Source organism: Canis lupus, chromosome 13 (genome assembly GCF_048164855.1).
Source record: "Canis lupus baileyi chromosome 13, mCanLup2.hap1, whole genome shotgun sequence".
In the NCBI taxonomy this organism is placed as follows: domain Eukaryota; kingdom Metazoa; phylum Chordata; class Mammalia; order Carnivora; family Canidae; genus Canis; species Canis lupus.
In genome coordinates this window covers 51,923,045-51,950,915 of record NC_132850.1, presented here as the reverse complement: position 1 = coordinate 51,950,915, position 27,871 = coordinate 51,923,045, and the positions used below count along the sequence as shown (strand labels likewise).

Genomic DNA, 27,871 nt, shown 5'->3' with positions numbered 1-27,871 from the left:
CCTTATTTTCCTAAGTTTCAAATTTTTTTTTTTTTAAATTTATGATAGGCACACAGTGAGAGAGAGAGAGGCAGAGACACAGGCAGAGGGAGAAGCAGGCTCCATGCACCGGGAGCCCGATGTGGGATTCGATCCCGGGTCTCCAGGATCGCGCCCTGGGCCAAAGGCAGGCACCAAACCACTGCGCCACCCAGGGATCCCTTTTCCTAAGTTTCAATTTCCTTTTTATAAAATCAGATTATTAACCTATATATCATAAAAATCAAATACGAAATTGCTTGGAAAACTGAAAATACCATATTGCATAAAGACGTCATAATTATAGCACACTGGTTTCAGCTCAGCTCCAACAGGACAAATATTGGAGTAGGTCCATCAACACTAATACCAGCACAGCTACCCTTGCTGACTTTTTCACTATGGGTATCCTCACTACACTTTTCTTTTTTTTTTTTTCTCTTTTTTTTTTTTTTTTCTCACTACACTTTTCTAAAACAGACGAATATCAGGAGAGTTGAAACTGTATCCAAATGTTATTGTTTGTAGCTTTGTTCTTTTTTATTTTATTCTATCTATCTTGGCAACTTCGTGGTTTTAAAAGGAAGATGACTCTCAAAACTTATTATAAAGAGATGGCTAAAACAAATGTGGTAAAATATAGATCATTATTGAATCTGGATGATGAGTATATGGGAATTCATTTCTTAGTTAACCTTTATTTTATGTTTCAAGTTTCCCTTAAAAGTGGCTTAATATATTAAATTGGGTGTATTTACACCTATTCTGTCTTATATTTTCAACCAGGTGCTACCTGAACACTGCATTTCTAATCTTCCCCCAACTTTCTCATCCTGTTAATCTCATTTCTATATCAAGCCAATCTCATCTGCCAGCTACCACTACAACCACATTTCCTTCCACTCTTTCCTCACTGACACTCAGCTGTAGCCACAGAGCCCTCACCACTGTTCCTCAAACACACCAATCTTATTTTTGCCCTTGTTTCTTCTTTCTGGAAAGTTCATACTCCCAGATTTTCACGTGACTCTCCCTCATCTCATTCAGGTTTTTGCTAAAACATCATCTAAGAAGGGCCTTCCTTGATCAACCAATGCAAATCAGCAGCCTTCATTACTCCTCAGCCTCTTATCCTGCTTTATTTTTTTATTTTTTTTTATTTTTTTTCTTATCCTGCTTTATAGCAGTAAAGATTGCATTATATTATAAAATTACTTATGCATTTTTTTTTTTAAGATTTTGAGACCGAGAGTGAGAGAGAGCAGGGGGGAGGGGCAGAGGGAGAGAGAGAGAGAAGACGACTCCCTGCTGAGCAGGGAGCCCCAACATGGAGATCATGACCTGAGCTGAAGGCAGACGTTTAACCAACTGAGCCACCCAGGCACCCCTTTTATATATATGTTTAACATCTCTGTCTTCCTCCCCAATGTTTACAACATAAAAGTTAATTCCTCTGGACACTCAAAATCCTTCCATGACTTGGACTATCTTCTTTCCACCAATTAATTATGCTTCTTCAGGTACCCTATTAAGTAAAAAATTATTCACACTTTCTCATACACATCTCTCAATTTCCTTTCTCTATGCCTTTGCTCCATCAGTGACCATCATCACTCATATGCTCAAATTCTACTCACACTCTAAGACTCAGTTTAAAATGCCACCTACACTGATATTCCTGGCTGACACTCCTCCGAACTGCCACAATTTTTATTTGTACCACTCTAAAAACATTATTACTCTACATTTTATTTATTTTAAAATTTCCTCTATTGGGGTACCTGGGTGGCTCAGTGGTTGAGCATCTGCCTTTGGCTCAGGTGGTGATCCCGGGTTCCTCATCAGGCTCCCTCTGCTATGTCTCTGCATTTCTGTGTCTCTCATGAATAAATAAATAAAATCTTTTTTAAAAAAATAAAATTTCCTCTATTAATCAACCTATATCTCAAATGCAGGGTCTGCATTCTTTTAGAAGATCATAAAATAATAAAGTGAATATTTGTATATATTTTTTGGATATTAGGAATTTATATTAGTATTAGTGTTACTATATTGAAGGACAGACAGAAAAGAATAATTCAGGCAATAATCCTAGAACATGCTAGTAAATACCTAACACATCTACTTTTCTTTCTTTCTCTTTTTGTTGTTAAAAATATACCTTATTTGCTTTTTTCCCCAATATCCTTGCTTCTACTTTTAAATAATTTTTCCTACTTTTTCTTTCTTTCTTTTTTTTTTTTTAAAGATTTTATTTTTTCATGAGACACGGAGAGAGAGAGAGAGAGAGAGAGAGAGGCAGAGGCAGAGACACAGGCAGAGGGAGAAGCAGGCTCCATGCAGGGAGCCTGACGTGGAACTCCATCCCAGGACTCTAGGATCACACCCTGAGCCGAAGGCAGATGCTTTTAACCACTGAGCCACCCAAGTGTCCCAGTATTCTCATACCTTTTAATTTTAGCCATCCTGATGGAAGCATAATGGTATCTCATTGTGGTTTCCATATGTGTTTCTCTAATGACTAATGACGTTGAGCATATTTTCATATTCTTACTGACCATTTGAATATTATCCTTTATTAAAGAAGCCCTTTTTCTAGAGGCCTACATGAGACATAGGCAGAAGGAAAAGCAGGCTCCATGCAGGGAGCCCAATGGGGGACTTGATCCCGGGTCTCCAGAATCATGCTCTGGGCCGAAGGTAGATGCTCAACCGCTGAGCCAGGTGGCCCTCCTACTTAGTTTCTTTTTTTTTTTTAATTTTTTTTTATTTTTTTTAAATTTATTTATGATAGTCACACAGAGAGAGAGAGAGAGAGAGGCAGAGACATAGGCAGAGGGAGAAGCAGGCTCCATGCACCGGGAGCCCGACGTGGGATTCGATCCCGGGTCTCCAGGATCGCGCCCTGGGCCAAAGGCAGGCGCTAAACCGCTGCGCCACCCAGGGATCCCAGTTTCTTAAATTCATTTATATCTTCCACTTTTATCTGGGTTCAAATCACAGCTCTGTTTTTCATTAGCTATATTAGCCTTTTCAGGTCTTTGTTGCCTACTCTGTAAAATGAGGGAGAATATCTCAAATGCAAACAGGGTTATTATACTAATAAATGAGATAATATATAGGTAAAACCCAGTGCAGTGTCTAGCACCTAATAGACTATCTGTGAATGGTGCCTATTAACCTATTATTTCTTCTACAGATACAGAATTAGCAGTTTAAACAAATTTCAAGGTATAAAGTTTGAATATTAAAAACACAAAGAAAAAAATTCATCTTCATTTGCTCTAATTAAGGCTGGACTAGAGTACAAAGCAAGCCACGCTCATGTTTTCTTTCTTTTTTTTTAATTTAAAAAGAAAAAAACCTGATGTCATTAAAAAAAAAAAAAAAAACACCACATAAAAGAAGAAAGCATTTTTGTGGACACTGATGAGATGGATATTTTAACAGAAACATCATTTGGTTAAGAGTTAGAAAACTACCCTAGGTACTACAATAAACTAGCTGAGTAATCATGAGCAAGGCAATTCACCTCAAGAGAACCTAAACAAACTCTTCTTGTTCAGGGTTAACAGTGTTTTTGGCTTGGAGTTTTTGCTTTGTTTTTTCTTTGCTTGTTTTTAAAGATTTTATTTATTTGAGAGCATGCATGTGCACACCCGTAAGGGGGGGAGAGCTCTGCAGAGGAGGGAGGGAGAAAGAATCTGAAGCAGGTTCCATATTTAGTGGGAAGCCCAACGAGGGGCTCCATCCCAGAACAGTGAGATCATGACCTAAGCCAAAACCAAGAGTCAGACACAAAACTGATTGAGCCACCCAGGTGCTCCTTGCTGTTGTTTGGTTTTGCTTTTAAAGAAATCAAAACTATCACCCATGTCCTCATATTCTATTCCTAAGAAACCAATAACCATATATCCTTTATATTAAGTAGAGTGAGAATTAATTCATTCACCAAACTGGCCACCAGTGATGCACCAAGCTCAAAGATTAGTCTGAATTACTGAAAAGTCTGATACATGGAACACTTAAGAAGTTAACGGCCATAATACAGAGATGTATTCAAGAAAAATTCTTGTAAGCAAATCTCACCTCCCCAAAAATGTTTTCATCATGAATTCTGAAAAAGAACAGATTTAAATTAGAATACCAATGAACTGAGAATTCTAAAGATTTATTTATTTATTTATTTAAGAGAGAGTGTGCAGGGGGGAGGGGCAGAGGGAGAAAGAGTCCTAAGTGGACTCTATGCTTAGCATGGAGCCTGATGCAGGGCTTGATCTCACAACCCCAAGATCACAATCTGAGATAAAACCAAGGCTGGATGCTTAACTGACTATGCCACCTAGGCACACCATAAATGGGAAATTTTAGTCACAAAATATCCCTAAATCTTACTTTGGTTAACTATAAACTCACACAGTACTTTTAAATTTGCACATAAATTCAGACTATAGCTATGCAGCTGGGGTTTTTTTTTTTTTTTTTTTTTTGACAAATTACAATATTTCCTGTGAACACTGCACACTGGGTATGGCTAAAAATGCAGGGAATGCTTAACATGTATTTTAATGTTAATATACATAGAAATTTTCACAATGATTACTTGGCAGTGGTTTCCTTGAAAATCATCACCCCTCAGGTTTAACTCTCTATTAAGCAAGAACTTTCTTGTTTAGGGGGGAATCCCTGGGTGGCTCAGCGGTTTAGTGCCTGCCTTTGGCCCAGGGCGTGATCCTGGAGTCCCAGGATTGAGTCCCACGTCGGGCTCCCTGCATGGAGCCTGCTTCTCCCTCTGCCTATGTCTCTGCCTCTCTGTGTGTCTCCTGAGAATAAAGAAATAAAATCTTAAAAAAAAAAAAAAAAAAAGAAAGAAATTTCTTGTTTAGCATCTATGTGACATTCACATAGCCAGAACTCACAGTGCTAAACCACAAACACGATACTTTCATTTATTATGAATCTTATAATTGCCTTGGCTGCTGATCCTTCCTGTAGCACACATGCATCAAACTTCCTCTGATCATCTTTCAACAGTACAGATTCAGAAATCTGATCATAAAAAAACAAACCCATGAGTAAAGATAAATACAATACACATAATTCCCTGCTTCTCTGAACAACTATAATTAAAACAGTGCTTTGACAAATAGCAAATAATCAAAATATTTTAAATCACAAAGAATCCTGACTCCTCTACAGGTAATACATATTTTGTCAACCAGAACTCACCTTTGACTTTTGGACTAAAATTAAATTATCTAGCTCTAAATCCCACATTAAAGCTTTCACACAGATTCACAGGGTCTTGGCTTAGTCGAAGAAATACTGCGCCTGGCTGGCACTGTGCATATATATTGACGGCAACCTGGTTCAGAAACACTGCAGCAGGAGTCAGAAGACCCCACGTGGTGTTCCAGCCTTGCCAATTCCTCTCAGTCACTATCTCTAAAAGTTAAGTATGTTCAACAAATAATGGGGAAAATAACAGTTGCTGAATGATACCAAATTGTTCTAAGGTTCAAAGTGGAACAATATGAAAGTGCTACTCTGTAAATTATTAAGCACTATAAAAATGAGAGGTTTTACTAGTATTGGGTATTCAAAAACATCTGATAACTTGAATTTATTTATTTATTTTAATTTATTTTAAATTAAACACACAAAGAGAGGCAGAGACATAGGCAGAAGTAGGCTGCAGCAGGGAGCCTGATGGGGAACTCAATCGCAGGACCCTGGGATCATGACCTGAGCCAAAAGCAGATGCTCAACCACTGAGCCATCCAGGTGCCTCTGAAAACTTGAATTTCATAGAAAATTAATTTTTTCATATCTTACTCTTTAATGAACTAGGGGTTCATAGAACCATCAAAGAAGTGGTTAGAACCACTTGCAGAACTTCGGGGGAAAAAAAAAAAGAAAAAGAAGGAAGAAGGAAAGGAAAGGAAGGAAGGAAGGGAGGGAGGAAATGAGGGCGGAAGGGAAGAAGGAAGGAAAAAACAAATCTCTACGTGGTCCAGTGCCTATCACTGCAGCTTCAGATTTAGTGAGTCAAAAGCAAAGTCCAGAACTCAGGTTTTTTTTTTAAACTCTACACTTGGATTCTGATGCATACCTAAATGCAGTATATAGGGAGTGACAAGCTCAAATATGAACCTATTACTGTACTATTTCAACAGAAACCTCATTTCATGTTTAAATTAAAAGCTATAGCTTGACCCCAACTTTTACATCCATCTTTATGTGACAAATGTATTTTAGAATTGCAGATGCCCAAAGGCAAAGAGTAACTTACTTCCCATTATGAAGAAATCTCTCTTCTCACTGCTTTCCTGTGTCTATGTGTATAAAAGAATTTACTCAGAATGGCACATGTTTAGATCAACTGAGTCAGTTTGGCAGTCTAAAACTTTGATTGGGGGATCCCTGGGTGGCGCAGCGGTTTGGCGCCTGCCTTTGGCCCAGGGCGCGATCCTGGAGACCCGGGATCGAATCCCACGTCGGGCTCCCGGTGCATGGAGCCTGCTTCTTCCTCTGCCTATGTCTCTGCCTCTCTCTCTCTCTCTCTCTCTCTCTCTGTGTGTGACTATCATAAATAAAAAAAAAAAAAAAAAAAAAAAAAAAAAAAAAAAAAAAAAAAAAAAAAAAAAAAACTTTGATTGAAGTGGGCTGATTTCATAGAAATACATAGAAATACCACCCAATCACCTCAGAATTAGACTTGACTTCTTCTGTGCCTGGTTTAGATGCACCAAGAGTTGTAGTATCATTGCTGCAGTCAGACATACCTAAAAGTAAAATGTGTTAAGCACATATTAAATAATTTAGTTAAAAAAGTTATATAATCTCACCAATATTCTTACAAATATTCTGTAACATACTAATCTATTTGCAGTCAGAATGTGCTTTGCAAAGTGATCTACAATCACATGAGTATCTACTAATTATAACAGGTAACAATTCTAAAAAAGCAAAAATCCAAAAAAAGTATTTACGCAGAATGTAAAAATACAGACCTCAATTGACTAAGAAATAATTCTGTAAAATCATTTTAGATATGAAATAGCATTAAAAGATCAAAGGGTCAACTTGATTTGACAGATCAAACTCATATCCAAAGATATCTGAAGCGAAAATATTATTCATGGCCTACATAAACACAAAGTTTTAGACCAGAACTCAGACCTCTTCTACTTCCCTGGCCAGTGCTCCTTCGAAACTTTGATATGACTGTTCATTCTAAGTGAAACACTATACCAAAATTTTATTAAATAAAATTTTAATTAGAAAAAAAAGTTTAATGAGCTATTTTTGCTTCTAACTTATTCAACACCATTTAGAGAATACCAACTATATATGAAGAACTCTGCTAGGCACTAAGGAGAAAGAAGAATAAAACCTAATTCACATTCTATGAGTACTCTGAATCTAGTCAGGGAGACATAATTACAAGACACCATGTTCGGTACTATAATGCAAAGAAACACATTTTTACTTTTGAAATACACTGCAGAGAACAATTTTACAATTCATCACAACTTCATCTCATCACATGGGTATTTTATCATCTACATCACCACAGGAAGAAAGGTGAGTACCATATAATAAGATATTTTAAGAGAGAGAGAAAGAGACCATATTCACATAACTTTTATTACAGAATAGTGTTATAATTGTTCTCCTTTATTATTGTTGTTAACTCTTAATGAGCCTAATTTATAAATTAAACTTTATCATAGGTATGTACATGTAGGAAAAAACATAGTATATATAGGGTTTGGTACTATCCAGTTTCAGGCATCCACTGGTGGTTTTAGAATGTACTCCCCACAGATAAAGGGAGACTACTATAAAGAACCCTTAAAGAAAAAAATATAAAAACCAGATTGAGAGCAGAAAAAAGTCATGAACAGAAAATTCACATACACACAAAAAAATATTAAAATTGCCCTCCAAAATATAAAAATGTTCAAATTCATACATAATTAGACAAAGTGCAAGTTAAAACAAACAACACCAAGATACCATTTCTCACCTATAAGACTGGCAAAAAAAAATATTATATTTAAAATATAACAAAAACATTGTTAGTGCGGAAGTAAGGTAAAACAGACACTATCATATATTGCTGATAGGAATACATATTGGTACAAACATCCTGGAGGGAATTTTGGTGATGCCTAAGAATATCATATATGGATTTATTGTTGGACCCAGTAATCTCATTTCTAGGAATGTACCCTGCAAATATACCTCCATCAATACAAAAATACATAAACATTATTCTTCATAAATGTAAAATGTTGGAAACATCCTAAATGCCTGTACATAGGAAAATGATCAAATAAACTATGGTACATCCAAAGAGTGGAGTACTATGCAACTGTAAACAAAAATTAGGAAGATCTCTACGATATGCAGTGATTTTCAGGACATTTTGTTAAGTGAAAAAAGTAAAATCCAAAAATACTTCATATAACTCTTTTGTTCTTAGTTCATGTAATAACAAAGGGATATATTAAAGTACACGTTTCTGCTCATTAGAACAAAAGAAATACAAGGATAGACCAAACACTAAGGAGATAGGTTTCCTACAGGGATTAAGTAGGAAAGGAGTGAAATAAAGTAGGAAATGGAAATAAGTACCAGGGATAAGGAGGGAATGACACTTCTCTGAATACATATTTGCAAATAATTCTCATTCTTAGGACCATAGTAATAATTTCACATACCCATCATTAAAAAAATAATTAAAACCAAACAGGATTTGAAGGGAACTCAAAATAGTATAAACACACCAACCAAATGAACCTAACAGTAGTATAAATGAATAACTATGGGAAGGGAAGATGTAAGGGGTAAAGAGAAAGGGAGGAGCCAGGGAAGGAGGAAAGAGTATCTTGACTCGATACCTTTCGGCTAAAGGCAAAAACAATCATATTTAAATGCCGTTAATCTAGTGAGTAATCTGGTTTCTCACAAGACTATGGGTTAATAATTCTGATATTATGTGTATACTAGAACTGAACAAATAAGGAGTGTCTGGGTGACTTAGTCGGTTCAGCATCTGACTCTTGATTTTGGCTCAGGTTGTCATCTTGGGGTTGTGAGATTGAGCCTCATGTTGGGCTCTTTGCTGGGCAAGGGGCCTGCTTGAGACTCAGGATTCTCTTTCCCCACCAATCTCTCTTTCTCTCTCTTCCCCTTAAAAAAAAAAAAATTGAACAAATAAGTAAAAAGAACATAGATACTGAGAGCTAGGTTTCTCACTGTTGGAGAAAAGTTATAAACAAAGAGAGAAATGCTAAAATGAACCTTGTGGTGTTGGACTGGAATTGGAATTATAAGTATAAACTCATGGTTTTTAATGTATGTATGTGTGTGTTAGCATGCATGTATGTTTGTGTAGTGTGTGCTATAGGTTTCCAGGCTTTAATCAATAAGAAGGCCTAGAGAGACTGATACCCAGCAACAATGAGTATACCTGGTGCTTGGATCTTGGTCTCTAAACACCATTCTCCAATAAAGGAACCCCAGTTCTTTGGGAGAAGTGGTTGATTCTAAGGCTGGGGCAGGGAAAATACAAGATGAGCCTGAAGCTACTTCTGGTGTCAGAAAGTAAGAAGTTAAAAAAACAAAATAAAACAAAACATGAGAGTCTATCAAAAGAACACAGGAGCCAACCTGAAGGAGTCCCTAATGGCCAATTCTGGAATAAACTGAGCAACAAAATAAATAATATTACTGGATTTAGATCCATAGATTAAAACAAAGGAGCCCATAATGATATAAATAAATAGCCAAATAAATAAGTAAACAAGGATAAAGAGACAATACTTCATACAAGAGAATTTCAATTAATAAACAGAAAAGAGGGAAACCGAATAACTATATGGCAAATATCACAGTAATAAATGTTGCAGACAAGATCCACTGATAGATGCAAAGATTAGAGGGCAAAAGTTTGAGGAGAAACAAGATTTACTTAATTTCCAAGTATCACTCACAAGGTACTTATGAACTGAAAAGGGAAAGATAATAAAATGAAGGAACTTACAGTTCATAGTGAAGAAACTCAACAGATCTAACTTAACCAAGTAATCACAAAACATCATAATTCCCTTGAAACACTGCTCTGAGAAGGACACTACTTTGTTTTTCTGATATACTTGCCAAAAATGCATAAGCTCAGTCCTATCATGAGAAAATATTGGACTAACACAAACATGTATGTTCCACAAAATAATCCATACTCTTTAAAAATGTCATGTTTCCTAGGTAGGATCCTGGAACAGAAAAAAGGGCAGTAGAAAATTTGGTTAAAGTCTAATAAGGTCTGTAGTTTAGTTAGTAATATTACAACGTTAGTTACCTATTCTTGATAATTATAGTCATGTAAAATGCTAGCATTCAGGAAAGTGAGATGAAGAATATAAAGAAACTATACTATTTTTGCAAGTCTAAAATGAGATCAAAATTAAAGTTTTTTAAAAACAGGAAGAAATTCTGAATAAAGGCAGAAGAATTGCCCTCAGATAAAAGGAGGAAATCACTTCCACTGAGGGAAGAATGAGAGGAGGAAAGAACCCCTGGAGATAGTAGAGCGGAATGGAAAACAGAAGAAAGTTAAGGCAATTCACTTTTGCTGTCTTCTACTTTCTTAAGAAATAGGAGTTATTATCTGCTCCCTTGTGTTTATCAGCAGCACCAAATAGGAAAATATATCATTATCATTCAGCTCAAGAAAAGGCCAAATAACCCCAGGCATATAGGGGAAACAGGAAATCAAATTTCTGAGAATTACAAAGATAGGTACTAAATCTGTGTTTTAATCATATTCTTGAAATGCTCTGACCTTCTTCACATTTTTTTTCGAAGTTTGTTCGCAACTTTCATAACTAATATACACAGGAACAAAAAGATTTAAAAAGTTAATGACTTGTAACTTGTACTTTTTAAGTAGTATTTTTTTTTATGGATGTATTTATTCATGAGAGACACGGAGAGGCAGAGACATAGGCAGAGGGAGAAGCAGGCTCCCCGTGGGACTCGAGCCCAATGTGGGACACGATCCCAGGACCTCAAGATCATGACCTGAACCAAAGGCAGACGCTCAACCACTGAGCCACCTAGGTGCCCAGTAGTGTGTTTTTTGATCTTTACATAAATTCAGTTATCTTTAAAAACTGTTTTCAAAAAAGGGGCCCTGGGTGATTTGGTCGTTTAAGCATCTGCCTTCCATTCCGGTCATGATCCTAGGGTCCCGGGATGGAGCCCTGTGTCTTCAGGCTCCCTGCTCAGTGGGGAACCTCTATCTCCCCCTTTCTCTGCCCCCCCTTGCACCCTTTCTCTCTCTCAAATGAATAAATAAAATAAAATAAAACTTTTCGAAACAGAATGATAAATCACTATTACAAAACTATCATTAATGCTCAGGTCTCATATGCCAACTTGTACTGCAGGCCAAAAATGCCTCAAGTCATCTCTGGGGCTCTACTTCTATAAATCAGCCAGAGGTATTCATTAACTAATGAGTATAAGAACAAATGACCTATAAAGTTAATTATTAATTAGTATTTGTAAAAAGTGCATAAATAATATCACCTAAAGTTTATAATTCATCCAACTGCTTGGGGTGGTTTTTTATTTTATTATTAAAATCACATTTTAATTTCCATAAACTAATAAAATCACATTTTAATTTCCATAAACTGAATAAACTAGATCTATGTAGAGGGAAATTACATAAGAACTTTAACTGGAATTTAATTAGGGAGAATTCTATACCCTACAATACTTAAATGCATTTAGATTCTTCCTAGGAACCAAGAAAGAGAAGCCAGAAGGTACTGTACTAGATTTGTCAGGATACCGGAAGTAGAAACAAAAGATTTTGTGGATACCAGAAAAGAAACACTGCATTTAGTTTTCATGATGCCAATGAGTGAAAGACTAGAAGTCTAACACTAAAGGATAAACACATCAGTCTAGATAATTAAAAAACAGAAAGCTTTGACAAAATATAGTTAATTCTCAATTACATGTAATAATGGGAAACAATTTAAAAATCAATATTCAGGGGTTTCTGGCTGGCTTATTTGGAAGAGCATGCAACTGTTCATTGGGGTCATGAGTTCAAGCCCCATCCTGGGTGTAAAGATTACTAAAAAAAATTAATAAACTTAAAAAAAATCAATATTCAACTATTCCCATCTCTACCATCATTACTAATTTTTAATCAAGTAATAAAATTAAAAGTCTTATTTTCCCCGTTCAGATTGTGTTACAGAGAAACTAATGAGAAGTAAAATGGTAGAATTCTCAAAAGTAAATTAAGCTCTGAAAAGAAAACTGGGTGTAAATAAAATCTCAATTATTTAATGTATTGCAGCCTCATTCTTCATAGATGACTAGTTGAGTTCCAGAATATTAGCAGTAAGGCCAACCAAGAACCAAAAGAATTGGAGTACTTTAATTCTGTTCCTAAATTCCAAAACTATATAAAATAAGCCCCTCAATGTTCACAGGTAATATTTTTCAGTGGAAAAAAGTTCAGAGTAAATAATCTAAGAATATAGCTTAAACATAGATACAGATTGTTACATATAAAATATTTATAAATATATGCATTACATGAGTTGGTGTATATTTTTTAGAAGCAACGGCAACAAGAATGAGCACACACAGTTCCCAGACATTGATTTCTTATACCATTCTCCAATAAAGGGAACCAGCACTCCTTGGAAAAATGGCTGATTCTAGGGCTGGGGCAGGAAATACAGATGAGCCTGGAACATCTTATAGTGCCAGAAAGTAAAAGATGTGCTAAAATAGAAACAAAAACAAAAACAAACCCCACCAACAACAAACCAAACAAAACAACAAAATCCTAACAATGATGCGGATATGTCAAAGGAATATAAAAACCAACTGAAAGAGCTCCCAATGGCCAAAGCTGAAGCAATCTGTGTGGGGGAAAAAAAAAAAGTTGTACTGGATTATAAGTCAAAGTGTAAAGTAAATATCCAGGAGTCAATATTTATATAAACAAATTAGGGACATCTGGGTGGCTCAGCAGTTTAGCGCCCGCCTTTGGCCCGGGGCGTGATCCTGGAGCCCCAGGAAAGAGTCCCATGTCAGGCTCCCTGCATGGACCCTGCTTCTCCCTCTGCCTGGGTCTCTGCCTCTTTCTCTCTGTGCCTCTCATGAATAAATAAATATTTTTTAAAAAAATAAACAAATGATTGACTCAGTTAATAAAAGAAGATGAATTTCCCTTGCAGAAGAATTCCAAAAAATTCACACATAAACTCCACTATTAAGGAGATAGAGAATACAACTACTTATTAACCATGTACTTCATATAATAGTGCCTTTCTTCTAGAAAGTACAATATGCAAAAATGGGGGGAAGAGTAACTTTATAGAGGACAAACCTGATAAACCCTATCTCAAGCTAGGTGACCAAGGTTAACAGCAACAGTGGTAAGGCACTCTGAGTATTCACTCTTTATGGATGATGAATATGTCCCTTTACCTCTGTGGGTTTTCCTCCCCAAAACACATTACCCAGTCTAATCCTAAGAACAGCATCAGATAAATCCCAATTAAGGGAAAGTTTACAAAGTACCCGACCAGTAATTCTCAAAACTATCAACCTGAATCAAAATCAAAGTCTGAGAACCAGTCAAAACCAAGATGGCACATGACACTAAATCTAATTTGGTATCCAAGAACAGAAAAAGTTCATTAGGAGAAAACTGATGGAATTTGAACACAGATTAGTACGTATGAATACTAGAGTTCAAGAGTTGTGACAAATGTACCATACTAATGCATATGTTAATAATAGGAGAAACTGGCAGGGGATATACAGGAATCTCTACACTATCTGCAATAATTCTTTTTTTTTTTTAAGATTTTATTTATTTATTCATAGGGACACAGAGAGGGAGGGAGAGAGGCAGAGACCCAGGCAGAGGGAGAAGTAGGCTCCATGCAGGGAGCCTGACGTGGGACTCAATCCCGGGTCTCTGGAATCACGCCCTGGACTGAAGGCGATGCTAAAGCTCTGAGCCACCAGGGCTGCCCTCCAATAATTCTAAAAATCTAAAACTATTCTAAAATAATTCTATAAATCTAAAACTATTATAATATAATCTAAGAGTCCTGTGCTATATTTTATATTATATAAGTTATCATATATGATGTTTTCATGCACTTACAGAACAGTATAACTATCAATTTAACTATTTTAACTACTATATTTATAAATATTCATATTCAAAATCCTGTATTATAAAACTTCATGAATTGACATCTACTTCGAAATTCAATCAATATTTAGGTATTAGGGGCAGCCCCGGTAGCTTAGCGGTTTAGCGCCGCCTTCAGTCTGGGGCCAGATCCTGGAGACCAGGGATCCAGTCCTACGTCAGGCTCCCTGCATGGAGCCTGCTTCTCCCTCTCCTGTGTCTCTGCCTCTCTCCCTCCCTCTCTCTGTCTTCTCATGAATAAATAAATAAAATCTTAAAAAAAAAAAATTAGGTATCAGGTACTAAGGCTAGGTCATAGGGATTTAAGATGAGCCAAAAAAGAAAATAAGATTTGGCCCCTATCTTCATGGAGTTTGAAGGCAATGGAAGAGAAAGAGAATCATATAGTCACACACAAAATGTAAATTGTAACTGTGGTAAATGTATGACCTGGGAGTTAGAGTATCTAATCTGAGAGGTTATACAGTATTCCCTCAGGAAACAAAACTTCTGCTGAAGTGTGAAGTATAAGTAGGAGCTAACAAAAAGTGAAATATAAAGAAGTGATCCAGACACGGAGAAAAAAAGCATGTGCAAAGGTTCTGTAAAGGCAAAGAGCAAGACAAGTACAAAGGACTAAAAAGGTGGCCAGCATAGTTGTAGTGGAGAGGTAAGCAGAACACAGTAAAAGATGAGGCTGGAGGATGAGGATGAGTTAACAATTGTTAAGGGGTTTTATTTTTACCTGAGAAGCAACAGGAGGCCATTGAAAGATTGGGGAGGAGGAGAGAAGAGTGAGAATCAGATGTGTGTTTCAAAATAAACCAGCCTTCAGGATGGTTAATGGATTAGAGAGGGGCCAGAATAGAAGTGGGCAGACAAGAATGGGCAATTGTAGAAATTCAAGCAAGATGATGGTAACAAACTAAAGTGGTGGTAGTGGAAATGGGAAGAAGTAAACAGATTCAAAAGATATTAGGAAAGTAAGATTAATAAAACTTGTTGACAGACTGGATGTAATCAGGAGAGGGAGTTATTAAGAACGATCTAGTTTCTGGATTTTACAACTGGAAAGATAATGGAGACACTCAATGAAATAAGGAACAAAGAAAGAGGATGAACTTTGGGGGGGGGCATGAAGGGGAAATCAATTTAGTTTTAGACATGTTGTATTTAAGATACTTTTAATACACTCAAGAGAGGGCACCAACTAGAAAGCAAGATATACAGGTCTAGAGCTCAGAGGAGATAGAAAACACACCCTCAGAAAAGCTGTCATCTTTATCCTAGAAAAGCAGCTAACTCTAATCCCCAAGTATCCTCGAAAAACATTAGACTTTGACCATCTGGATTTAGTTAAAACAAAAAGCCATGAGAGAATATGGCAGTAATGTTTTCCATCAGCTAAAACAAAAAATGTTAGGCACCATGGGGAATACAGAGATTTTTTAAATCTTGGTTCAATAGTACAGCAATTATGTCACTAATTATATAATATTTTAAAGTTTTAGCAGGGCTGACCAATGTTGGGAATGTTTTATACCTGTGCTATCCAGTGAAGTAGCCACTTAGCCACACGTGGCTGCTGAGCACCTGAAATGTGACTGAGGGACTGAATTTTTAATCCTATTGTAATTAACTTAAATAGCCACATGTGGCCAGTGGCTATGGTATCAGAACTGGTTTAGAGCTTCCTCATCTATTCCATCTAATCCCCAGCAGTTACCCTGTGAATTAACTGACAGTGGGTATGGATGATAGAGGGATTAGAGCACTAGGAACTTTCATTCCGTCTGCTTATGATATTATTTGAATTTTAATTTCAAGAATATGTAGTACTTGTGTAATTAAAATATTTTATTTTAAAAGTCATTAATATGCCATATAAATTAGGAAATACAGAACAAATAAAAATAATTTGTAAATCTACCTTTAAGAAACAATCTATAATTAATGCTTAGTCAGATATGAAGAGGACTATATTTTTTTTAATTTTTATTTATTTATGATAGTCACAGAGAGAGAGAGAGAGAGAGGCAGAGACACAGGCAGAGGGAGAAGCAGGCTCCATGCACCAGGAGCCCGATGTGGGGCCCAATAAAAAACACCAACGGCCCAATAAAAAACTGAGTCTTATTACTTCACTCTTCTATCCCACCTGCATCTCCAAACACCTTGGAAATCCTTCTTTTTGGGGGAGGGGGGGAATCCTTTTAAAAAGACAGCCACTGGGCAGCCCAGGTGGCTCAGCAGTTTAGCGCCGCCTTCAGCCCAGGGTGTGATCCTGGAGACCGGGGATAGAGTCCCACATCAGGCTCCCTGCGTGGAGCTGCTTCTCCCTCTGCCTGTGTCTCTGCCCCCCTCCCCCATGTCTCTCATGAATAAATAAATAAAATCTATAAAAAATAAAATAAAATACAAAGACAGCCACCATGTCTACAACTTAAGCTCAAAACTGCCAAAAATAGACACTTAATAGTCCACTTGCCTACTTTCCCTTACCACTATCACTATCACCTTTTGCCACCAATGTCACACACTTTAACTGGAACCCAATCTCTACCCTACAATGTCAGAAATCATTTATCACTATAGTGAAAAGAGTACAAGCTCTGGAGTAGAGCAACTTTGGCTGTGAGTCTGTGATTCTCCTCCTTTTATAGCTTGGGTGACTACTACTATACCTGTTTCTTTATTTGTTAATAGGAAATAAGAATATCTAATATATAGCATCTATAAAGCACAGTGCCTGGCCAGAACAGCACTTAATAAATGACGACTATCATGGACTTCTCTGTACCTATCACTATCCTAGATGCCCTGAAGGTAGCACTCAAACTCAACCGATAGGGTCTTGGTCATCCTGGAGATTACATGCCACTGACTTAACCCCCAGGGACTCTTTCCACCTGGGATTTGAATTCCTGATCCATCCCTTATTAGGTACATGACCTTATACAAATCACTATCTAAAAATCTTAATTTCTTCATTTCTAACATGGTAATATTTTTTTCACCACCTACTTGATATAGCTGGAGTAAAACTAAAATGAAATGTGCTTTGTAAATTATTATACACTAAATAAACAGAAGGTATTAAACAAAGAGTAACATATTCCTCTTCTCTAAGGCAAAGGTTTCCCACCAGTGTGCCAAGAGTGAATTATATATGTGCTGAAATACTGACTCCTCCCTCAGCCTTCAGGGAGCCAGGGAGAGCCAGGCTATACTCTGGCATACAAGTATATAATTTTCTATGTGTGCCATGATGCAGAAAAGTCTGGAAACCTTGCCTAAAATACTATCTCATCCTAGCAGAAACTGGAGTTGGCCAACTGACCCTCTCTCTGGATATTTAGGCCTTATTACCAACTCCTCTGTTCTTATGATCCTGCTTCAAAAACAGTGCATCAGAGCTCCCTAAAAGAAGGGAAGCCTAAACATTACGGAGCTGTTAGTCCAATGCTATCACAGACATACAAAACAACAACAACAAAAAAACAAAAAAACACACACACACACACAAAAAAAACACTTTTAGATGAGAATATAGCAAAGATACTGCCATATTTTCACAAAAGATTTGAGCTATTTCCAGCAACAGCTGCCTATAACCACCCTAAGACAAAGGTTTAAAAATTATGAAGAGGAGAATAAGAGAAGGAAGAAAAAAGCGAAAAGGAATAAAAGAGAAAAAGAAAACATAATACTTTTGTAGACAATAGCTGAGAATCTGCAAGAGCTGTTCAGTGGCTTCCATGGCTGCCTGAAGCTAGTAGACCAAACATAACAAGATTACTTTCAGATTCTTTTGTTTTATAGTCTTTTTTCATACATCCTAGAACTAATGCTGGTGCGTATCTGACTTTCAGACTGTCATGGTCCCTAAGTCATCATCTTTCATATTATGTGCAACTGCTCTTTCCAGTCTGTACATATATTGTTAGTTTTTTCATCCATAGCCATATTATCTTAAATTCCCTATTGAGGGGTGCCAGGTGGGGGGGTGCAGCCAGTTAAGCATCTGACTGTTTGGTTTCCACTCAGGTCATGATCTCAGGGTCGTGAAATGGAGCCCTGAGTCAGATTCCACACCCAATGTGGAGTCTTCTTAGGATCCTCCCTCCCTCTCCCTCTATCCCTCCCTCTTGTTTTCTCTCTCTCAAAATAAATAAATGAATCTTAAAAAAAAAAAAATTCCCTGTTGAATTTATTCCTTCCTTCATCCTGAATTCCTTACTCCATCCCAAATTTATCATTCTTGGATGTATTTATACCTCCAGACTCTGCTACAAAGTCAAGTTTATTACTTAAAACCTTTTTCTCACTTTCCACTTCTCATGTCATAATACACCCACACACTCTACATACACACAGACTTTATATCCATCCCCATGGGAAAACTCTACCAAATAAACACTCCATAGACTTTCGTCAATTTCATTTCTTTTTGTCATGACTTTTAGATATGACATTCAACAAGGTGTTCATCTACTGAAAATTAATAAGGGGAAAACTATGTAATAGCTGATAGGAAGTAAGCCAAGATACCCGCAATTTATGCCAAAAATAAAGTAAAGGAAATATGGTAGAAGCCGTCTAGAGTAGTTAAGAGCTCAGTCTGGAGTCAAACAACCTACGTTCAATCCTGGCTCCACCAGTGTGCCTCTGAGCAGATTACTTTGGCTTCAGTTAATCACTTAGTTTTAGCTTCTTCATCTATAAAAATGGAGATTTTAGCGACCTTTTAACGTTGCTGCGAGGATTAGACGAGATAATCACATAAAGCACTTAGCATAATGCCTGGCACACGATAAGCAAACAAATGTTAACTGTTGGTATGGCGTCAAATATAACCTATGTGCTGACTTTGTCATTACCTTAGAAAGAAACTAATTCAGGATAATCTACTCTTCATAAAGTTACATTTTCTGCTTCTCCAAGTGAGGATCCTAGACATCAGGAAATTTTTTTGATTTTGTGAGAAGAATCTGGTCACCCTATAAGCTGTATAGGTCTCTTCAAGTTCTAACATTCTAGGAAACAAGTGCCAAACCTTCGCAACCAAATAGGTAAGTTCAAGTACATACTCTAAACTCACAGTAAGTTGGGAGGGATACTAACTTATTTACATGAAAGAACAATCATTAAAATACCTAATATAGAGAGGGAAAGGGGATGACAAGCAGTAACATATCAAAAGTTGAAGAACTACACTACTGAAGCATCTTATTTGCCATTCCTAGCAAAGCCAAAATCTCAAGTGATAAAACAGGAAAATGAAAGCAAAGGACAACTAAAATTAAAGTTTTTAAATCTGAACTGTACCTACTAGTTTGGTGATATTTAATATGTATTAAGTAATAACATAAATGCATTAATTTATAAACCCATTGGATCTCCACAGCATTGGCCACAAACAGCTATCCCTAAAAAGAAACCTCAAAACCACAAATCAGGAACTAATAAACTGGCACTCTCACTTCCTTCTCTAGGTCTAGGATGGAATTTAGAAACAGTGACGTTTTGAAGTAGTTAAGAGATTTCAGTGTAAAGCTAGAATCTCTGCATTCTACTCTCCCAATACAAACTATCTACAGTTTGTAAAAATAATAGCAACACAAAAAAAAGGTGTCATTAACATGAACAAGCCGCTAAGGAATGGTTTTTAATCTATCTGGAGACTGTATTGTCTCCTTTGAGGATGTGATTTTCTTTTTCTTTAAATGGACATTCTCCCCCAACGCACTCAAAATTCTGCACACAATTTCAGGGGTGGGATGAGAAGACCCCTCATGACTGTGGACCCCAAGGCATAACCCAGGATTAAGGCAAACAGATTTATTAATTTGAAAAGGAATACCAGTAACTGAGGCAGAGATGTTCGTTCAAAAAAGAAAAATTGGAAATATTTTCTATTTTCTCAGATAATGAAGGTTAGACGTGGTGGTCAGGAGAGGGTGTTGGTCACGTTGAGCAAAAAAAACAAAACAAAACAAAAATAAGAACCGAGTTAGAGAAATCACGTTCTTTTAATCCAGGAGAAAACAAAGAGAGGAGTTAGAAATGCTAAAGGGGGGGGGGGGTGGCTTAAGGATTAGAAGGAAGCGTAAACTATAAACTTTTTGAGATCAAAGGGTTCAAGAAGGAAACTTAATTTAAAAAAAAGGAAGCAATAAAGTAAAAAGTGAAAAGCGTCTAGAAACTCCTTTAAAAAAAAAAAAAGTCTTTGCATTTCCATTTCCTAGACACGTAAACAGTAACTTGGCAAGGAGGAACGGAGGAGGAGAGGCTGCGCGACTTCGCTCCCCAGCTCCAGCCTCCCCGCCGGCCCCGGGCAGCCAGGCCGGGGCGCTCCGCTGGGCTCCTCCCTGCGCCGCCGCCCGGGAGCCGCTCGCAGGGACCATCGCGCCCCCGCGCCCCCCGCCGCGGCCGACAGGAAGCAGGGGCTGCAGAGCGCGGGGCGCACAGGTGGGGATGGGCCCGGACCCCTCGGCGGCCCGCCCGAGACCTGCCCTCCGGCGCTCGCAACGAGGGGGCAGCGCAGCCCGCGAGGCCAGCCCTCCCCGAGCGCCGGCTGCCGCGGGACGCCGAGGGACGCCGAGGGACGCCGAGGGTCGGGCCCCAACGGCACAGCCCCGGGCCGGGGGTGCCTAGCGCAGGTCCGCCCCCGCCCCCGCCCCCGCTTCCCCGCGGGCCGCTCCGCCCTCACCTGTCTGGGGGCACCCGGCAGCTCGCCCGTCGAGGCTTATCCCTGCGGCCGCTCAAGCCAGGCAAGAAGCGAGCGGAAACGCGCCCTGGGCCTTTCCCTTTGCCCCTCCCCCACGCACCTCGATCCGCGGGGGCGGGGAGCGACGGCCGCTGTCACAGCCTCTCGCCGACCAACCGCGAGGACACCCGGACCCGCCGCCTCCCGACCCGGCCCGCAGCCCCAGCGCCGAGAGCAGCGGAGCCGGAAGTGAGGAGGCCGGAAGTGGCGTTGTCCTGGGCCCCGGCCGGCCTCTCTCTCCCTCCGTCCGGCGCGGCCCGGCCACGTCTCGATGGTGCCAGCGCGCCTCCCTCGGGGCCGCCCCCGCCCCCGCCCCCGCCCGGAGCCGGCCCCGCCCCCCCGCTGCGGCCCTAGCAACCACATCCGGGGCTCCGCGGGCGCTGTTGCCCGGGTAATGGGCTGGCTGCGGCCGGATCGCCGAGGGGCGTGCGCCCGGCTCCTGATGCACCTGCGGGATCCGGGAGCTTGCGGAAGGGCGCGCGGGCCCGGGCTTGAGTGGTCGGAGGTCTCCCGGAGCCCTCAGCATCCCTTGCTTCTCACTCACGCACCCCAGCTTCACGCGTTAGGCGTCCCCCCAGCAGACGGTGAGCCGGTGGCGGGGGGGTGGAGGTGCACGTAGCTCGCCGCCACGCATATCGCAGGAGAGCCGAGCTGCTTCCTCAGCTGCCGGAGAGCAAGTGGAAAGTTTTTCCAGCCCCGTGGGGGGCGGGGGGAGGATGGCGGGAATGCGGGGTGCGGGCGCCCGACCCTCGCCTCCCCAGTGCCTGGAGCGCCCCGCTGCGGCCACGTCTTGCAGCCCACCCTGCTCGGGAGGACCAGACCCCCGGCGCGGCTTCCCTGAGCTCTTGCTGCCTTTGTGGTCGCTCTGCGCCGCTGGATCCCCGACACTTCTCCTTCCTGCTCCTGTTTTCTTATTCTTGATTTGCTCAACCCCATTTCTTCTTAAGTAGATCGCTGCCCCGGGTACGGCAACCGCGGAACACTCCTTTCTCTCTGAGCCCTTTTGTAGTTTGCTAAGTTGAGCCCCGCACTGCGCTGTGGATCCCCGCCCGTCCCCGGCCCTGAGTGAGGGAAGGTGCGGCTGAGCCGGGGGGCTACACAGACCTGAAGCTCATTTGCACACAGAACCTACAGTCGCTGCATCCACGGACATCTCTCATCAAGGTCCTGGACTGCCCTTCCTTTGCCGGCCTTGCATGCTCACTTTTGCAGCCATTTCACTTGTAGAAGTGCGAAGGGTAACTGTGCATCCCGTGGGATTTACTCTTCTTTAGATCGTACCTCTCATCTGCTTTTGTCTTACAAGTAATGAGACGTTTTTAATGGCCAAGCGCCCAAAGACAGAAGTCGGCCTTTACAAATTCTAGGGAGTTGGAGCACAATGAATCATGCATCCCTGGACACATATCTTCCCCCATGTCCGTGAACGGTAAACACCCGTGAGGACACAAACGTTTCAAAAGTAAATAACCATATTTATCTGCTGAGCTCTCCAAGTGTGAGCTCTCACACTTCCTCTGACAAAAACAGTACTGAAGTCTCAAAACATGAATCTGTGTATAGAGGACCCTCATCTTAAGGGGCTCTGTCCTTAACCAAAAGAGCAAATGTATGTGCCAGTTCACTTAAATTATAACTTCAGGACTGTAGTCTTCTGTGGACTTTTCTGTTCAAAGCCATCCTGTTAATCTTCTCAGTTATAAGAAAAGGATCCCAATCAGAATAATTACTGCTCTTCCTGTAGGGGAACAGAATGGAACTTAGTAGCCAAATACAAGTTATTCTTGGTTTCTGAAGCCTAGTTGGAAGGAGGTGCATGGCAGTGCTCAGTGGTGCTTAAAAGATCTGTACTTAACTGGTTGAGTTGGCTGGCACCTTTAGGATTCCTGCCAGGTGTCTCTTGAGTTTGGGGATGCTTAGCGTTATTAGAGTCAGTCTGACTATTAAATTGTTAGACTCAGGTGTTTCTTACATTGGAAAGGTGGACACTTGCATTAATTATTTGTCCTTAGCTGGATGGTTTCCTTTGCAGCTGCTGTTTTTTGATAGAGATTCTGATGGATTCAGAACTGCTTGGAACTCGTGCTAATTTCTGTTTGCGGGAGGTGCTGTTTATCATGTTAGGCACTACAGTCTAGTGTGATTCTGGTACTGCACATGCTTAGTCCTCATGCCTGTGCAAGGGCTACACACAGGATTCGTCTTCCCATGATTTCTGCTGCTCCGAGGAAACTTAGAATGTAAAGTTCACTTGAAGAAAACACTGGCAGCTACTTCAGCTGGTGATGGAAGACAGTGAAACTCTATGTGATTTATTTTGGAAAAAGGAAGCAGTAGCTGGTATTTTTCTAATTTGGGGGAAATTTTTTATGCTGACAGAAAGACCTTCTTTAAAATCTAACCCTGCTTAGATGGAGACCTACCTACCTTTCTTCCCTCCCTCCTTCCTTCTTGCCTTCTCTCCTTTCTCCCCCCCCTCTCTCTCTTTTTTTCTTTGCCCTAGAGTTTGGGGAGTTCCGCCTGCCCATTCTCTTTAGGAAGAATAGAAGATTACTGCTTTTCTCTAAAAACTTGGCATCTGTGTTTGGAGAGGTAAGAAAAAAGGTAATAGTTGTCTGCCATGTATGGTTATGACATGGGGATTATCTACCAATTTACCTTTGTACTGCTATTAGTTATTATTCAGCTTTTGAAAAATCAGGTGCCATTTGTTCACTTGGCTTGTGGGAACTCTGATGCCTGTATTTCATATATTGACCAGGAAGGAAAGGGGCCCAAAGGTTAAAGAATATTATTTTATTCTCTTCTTAGTGAATTAAATGTACACGCAACCTTTTTTCTTTGCTTTAGATGTTGAATACTGTATGCTGCTTATAAATATGATTTCCTCAAGAGAAAGAAAAAGGTGCTACATTTACATCCTTTCTAGGGGAATTCTGGTAACGTCACAATAGTTTTATCACTCTCCAACATCGGTTCCCTTTTCATGGAGACATATTTAGTTAATGATTGCACAGTCTAATTCTTTGGAAACAAATCCTTTGTTACAGGATACTGATAAGTGGAACATTTAAAGAAGCCCGTGAATAATAGTTTGAGTAGAACATAAGAGTAGAAATTGTTTTAACTACAAAGAGAAAAAAACTGAAGTTTTTTCCATTCCATTATCTAGAATTAACATTCAGCATTTTGTCAACGTCTTTTTTCTATGCATATATATTTTTCTACATTTATTTAAGAAATTGTTATTTAGAACCTGTTTGCTGGGCACTAAGCACTGTAGGAATAGCCATGAGCCTCTGCCCTCATGTAACTTTCAGTGTATATTGGTTTTGTTGGCATACAGTTTTGTATTTTGCTTTTTTCACTTAATATATTATGGAATTTTCTTCATACCATTAAATATTCTCCTTCAGTGGCTCAGTAGTATTTTAGCATATATATTTCTTAAATTATTTACTTAATCCTTTTTACACATTTAGGTTCTTTCCTGTTTTGCCTGTAATTATAAAACAACAATATAAGGAATATTGTATGGTAAAATTCTAAGGTGACTTCCAATGATTCTCACTGTGTAATTCCCTCCAATATGAACATGATAGGACATCATTCTCACATGTTATATTACATGTGCAAGGGATTTTGCAGATGTAGTCAATTGACTTTTAAATTAATCAAAGGGGAGATAACCTGGATGGGTCTAAACTGATTATGGGAGCCTTTTAAGAGCAGGGAGTTTTCTCCTGCTGGTTGCAACAGAGAAGGCAGAGAGATTCAAAGTGTGAGAAAGATTTGGAGGAAGGTTCTCTATTGCTGAAATGGAAAGGGCCACAGTCAAGGACCTGAAGGAGGCCTCGAGGAGCTGGGAGCAGTCTCTGCTGATGGCCAACAAAAAAACTCAGGGACATCAGTCCTACAACCACAGGAAGTTAAATTCTGCAAATAACCTGAATGAACTCGCAAGCAGATTCTCCCCCAGAGCCTCCAGATAAGAGTCCCGTTTGACTAACATCTTGATTTCCGCCTTGTGAGATCCTAAGCAAAGGATCCAGTTGAGCTCACCTGGACTTCTGGCCTGCAGAACTGTGAAATAATAAATGGGTATTGTTTTAAGCTATTAAATGCAGCAATAGATAATGGATACATTTGTAAGCTAGATTATTTTTATATGTATAATTATTCTTTGGGCTAACATCCTAGGTATGGACTTCCTGGGTAAAAGTTGTGCACATTTTTAAGGTTTTTGTATAATATTACTAATTTGCCCTTCATAAGCTTTGTACTAATTTATTTACCTCCTCACAACCTATGTTATCACATTCTGGCAAAAACTAGATACTGTCATTCTGATAGGCAAAAACAAAAAACAAAAAGGTATCTCCTGTTTTGAAAAAAGATTTACATTTCTCTTGTTACCAGGAGAATTGACTATTATTTTCTTGGAGTTCAGTTGGTAAGTCTTTTTTAGTGACTTGCCTATTCTTTAGTTAGCTTGACCACTGATATAGAGAAAATAGCATCTAACACGTAGTACAGTATTTTTCTGCTGTAATATTTTCAAGAAGTGGAATGATTAATGAGCTTAATCGAGAGAATGGGTACTTTTGAGATATACTAGCTCCTGCCATTACTCCTTGCAAGAAATATCCCAGACATTATACTGTGGAGAGTGGAAAATGTTAGCTTCATTGATTAAGTGATATTGGTGCCTTGTTCTTTTCTAGGGAAAAAGTCTGGCTTGTCTGGATTGACATTAGACATGTGGTTATTTCAGGAATAAAGATGTATTGTATATTACCATGGAAAATTGTAGATTTCACTACTGTTTTAGAAGGAAATATATACTGTTAACTCTCAGAAAACAACTAATATCTTCTTAAATAAACATATTATTTTCAGTTTGATCAAGATAATCACCAATCTCTGTGTATATTATATTGCTTTATTTGGGAGGGAGTATGGGAGGAAATTCAAGTGACTTTTTCTGTAATCCTTTTTATTTGAGATGAGGTTTATTTCTGACAACTGAAAAAATTTTTTCAAATTAGAATTATTTTAATAGATTAAGAAAAAAAGTACTAAAATACCCACGTGGTTCTGCTATGTTATTTGCCTGAAAGTAAGGGGCCGAGTGAGGGATCCCAGTGCAGCTCAGTGGGCCCAAAGGTGGGAGACTACGGAGTGCTCCCCCTCCCAACGCCCCCTGACTTCTATCCCTCTTGCTATTCCCAGCCCCCAGTTCCTGCAGTGGGAAACCGCAGTGGTGCTGCTTCGGTACTGGGGAGTAGAAGGCACCTGAAGGTTGGGTGACTGAGGATATGTGACCTTTAAACATAAAACACTGCAGAGTCGGGCAGTAGGTTGCGAGTGTCCCAAGCAGCTGCCAGGCCTGCTCCTCTATAGCACAGGCGGGTATGGGATGGCTGTTCCTCCAGCAGGGAAAGAACAGAAGACAGAGGAAAAGTTAGGAGAGTCCCTTTTTCTCTTGGGGCGTAGTTTTGTGTGATTTTTGTCTTAAAAAATTGGTTCTTTCTACCACAATTTCTGAAGGTTTGTATCTTCCCCATAAGAGCAAGATATTTAAAAATGCTTATTTTGAAGTAATACTAGATTTATAGGAAATTGCAGAAAAATGTGCAGGGAGGTCCCATATATAAGCAAGGGTTTTTTGGGGTTTTTTTGCTTGTTTGTTTTTTAATTGAACGGTCAAAGCTTACTTACTTAGAAAGGTCAGCCCACCTTAACAGTGGGATAGAGTTGCTATTCATGTTCGCAGAATTCATAAAGGCCTATTCTTCTGCTCTTCCATGGAAGCTTGATAGTGCTTTTTTGTTTTGGTTAGGTTCAGATAGGCATTGAAAATGCCGCCTTGGTTTGGTTTGGTGCTGGGGACATAGAGTGCATATTATCAGAGGAGGCCACAGCAGTGTGATTCAAAGACACTGTAATATAGTGAAAAGAATGGTAGGCTTTACATTAGTAAGCCTGGATACTGGACTGCATTCAACTGCATTATAACTATATAAGTTTTGAAATTCAGTTTTATCTTCTTCTTGAGTTGTTTGGAATACAGGAAGTGAAGGTGTTTGGAAACTAAAGCCCTGGGCTATCATAATTATTATTAAGACTTTTTTTCAGTAACACAACAAAAAAGCCTCCTTTACTGGTTGTAATTCCTATGATAAAAATTACTTCTTTTAGACAAAAAAGGCAGAGGAATTTTGACAAAAAGTCTTGTCAAAAAATTTTGTGCAAAAAATGCATATGACATCTTGAAACCTGGGAGGACAGAGAGAAAAATTAGAGGGATATCGTGCCCACACTATTTCACACAGTAATAACACCTGCTCATCAAATTAGCTTTTTACTTTGGCCTGCAGTAGGCCCCAAGCCTGTAGATTTTGGTAGGATGAGTGCCACGTGGGAAGGTAGGTGCAAGCCCATCTAGGGCTTTACACTCATTTGAATCTTCTTGAATGTACAATAACCCTGTGAGAAGCTGAAGCTTCAAATGGTTAAGTAAACTACCCAGGATCACATAAGTTGTAAACAGCAGAATCACTTGTCAACTCAGGTGTGTCTGTTACCAAAGCCCATATCCTTGCACTGTAATAAGCCCTTCACCTTACAGATAAGGAAGTGGAGGTCCTGAGACCGTAAGACCCATGGTCACTTTCCTTCTTAGTCTTAGTCTAGGTCTATTACTGCATTATTATATCCTCTTAATAATTTGCTCATTCCTATGCATTTTGTCAATTATTTCTGGCCTCTGTGCATTTGGCTAATGTGTCAAGTTGATAAAAAGTTACTAGGTTTGTAAGCATTTAGATAAA

The 27,871-nt window shown here is 39.2% G+C and overlaps 2 protein-coding genes across 23 annotated transcripts in view; one reads left to right on the top strand and one right to left on the bottom strand.

Moving 5' to 3' along the window:
- Nucleotides 1–21,256, bottom strand: part of ARFIP1 (ARF interacting protein 1) — a 131,480-nt gene extending 110,224 nt beyond the window's left edge. For 2 of the 16 annotated variants that reach the window (XM_072773661.1, XM_072773671.1), the window contains exons 1-2: nucleotides 21,100–21,250; nucleotides 6,724–6,803 (exon numbers count right to left, since the gene is read on the bottom strand). In XM_072773661.1, coding sequence (XP_072629762.1) covers nucleotides 6,724–6,801 — 78 coding nt within the window. In that variant the 5' untranslated portion in view covers nucleotides 6,802–6,803; nucleotides 21,100–21,250. Of the gene's footprint in view, nucleotides 1–4,107; nucleotides 4,136–6,310; nucleotides 6,349–6,723; nucleotides 6,804–20,981 lie in introns of those variants that run through there. The other 14 variants (XM_072773663.1, XM_072773674.1, XM_072773667.1 and 11 more) reach the window with 12 other exon arrangements.
- A 46-nt stretch (nucleotides 21,257–21,302) lies between these two features.
- The window catches only part of TIGD4 (tigger transposable element derived 4), a 49,321-nt gene continuing 42,752 nt past the window's right edge, over nucleotides 21,303–27,871 (top strand). For 3 of the 7 annotated variants that reach the window (XR_012006147.1, XR_012006146.1, XM_072773654.1), the window contains exon 1: nucleotides 21,382–21,622. The gene's annotated coding sequence lies outside the window, so the exon portion shown is untranslated. Of the gene's footprint in view, nucleotides 21,623–23,541; nucleotides 23,631–27,871 lie in introns of all 7 variants that reach the window. The other 4 variants (XM_072773656.1, XM_072773658.1, XR_012006148.1 and 1 more) reach the window with 4 other exon arrangements.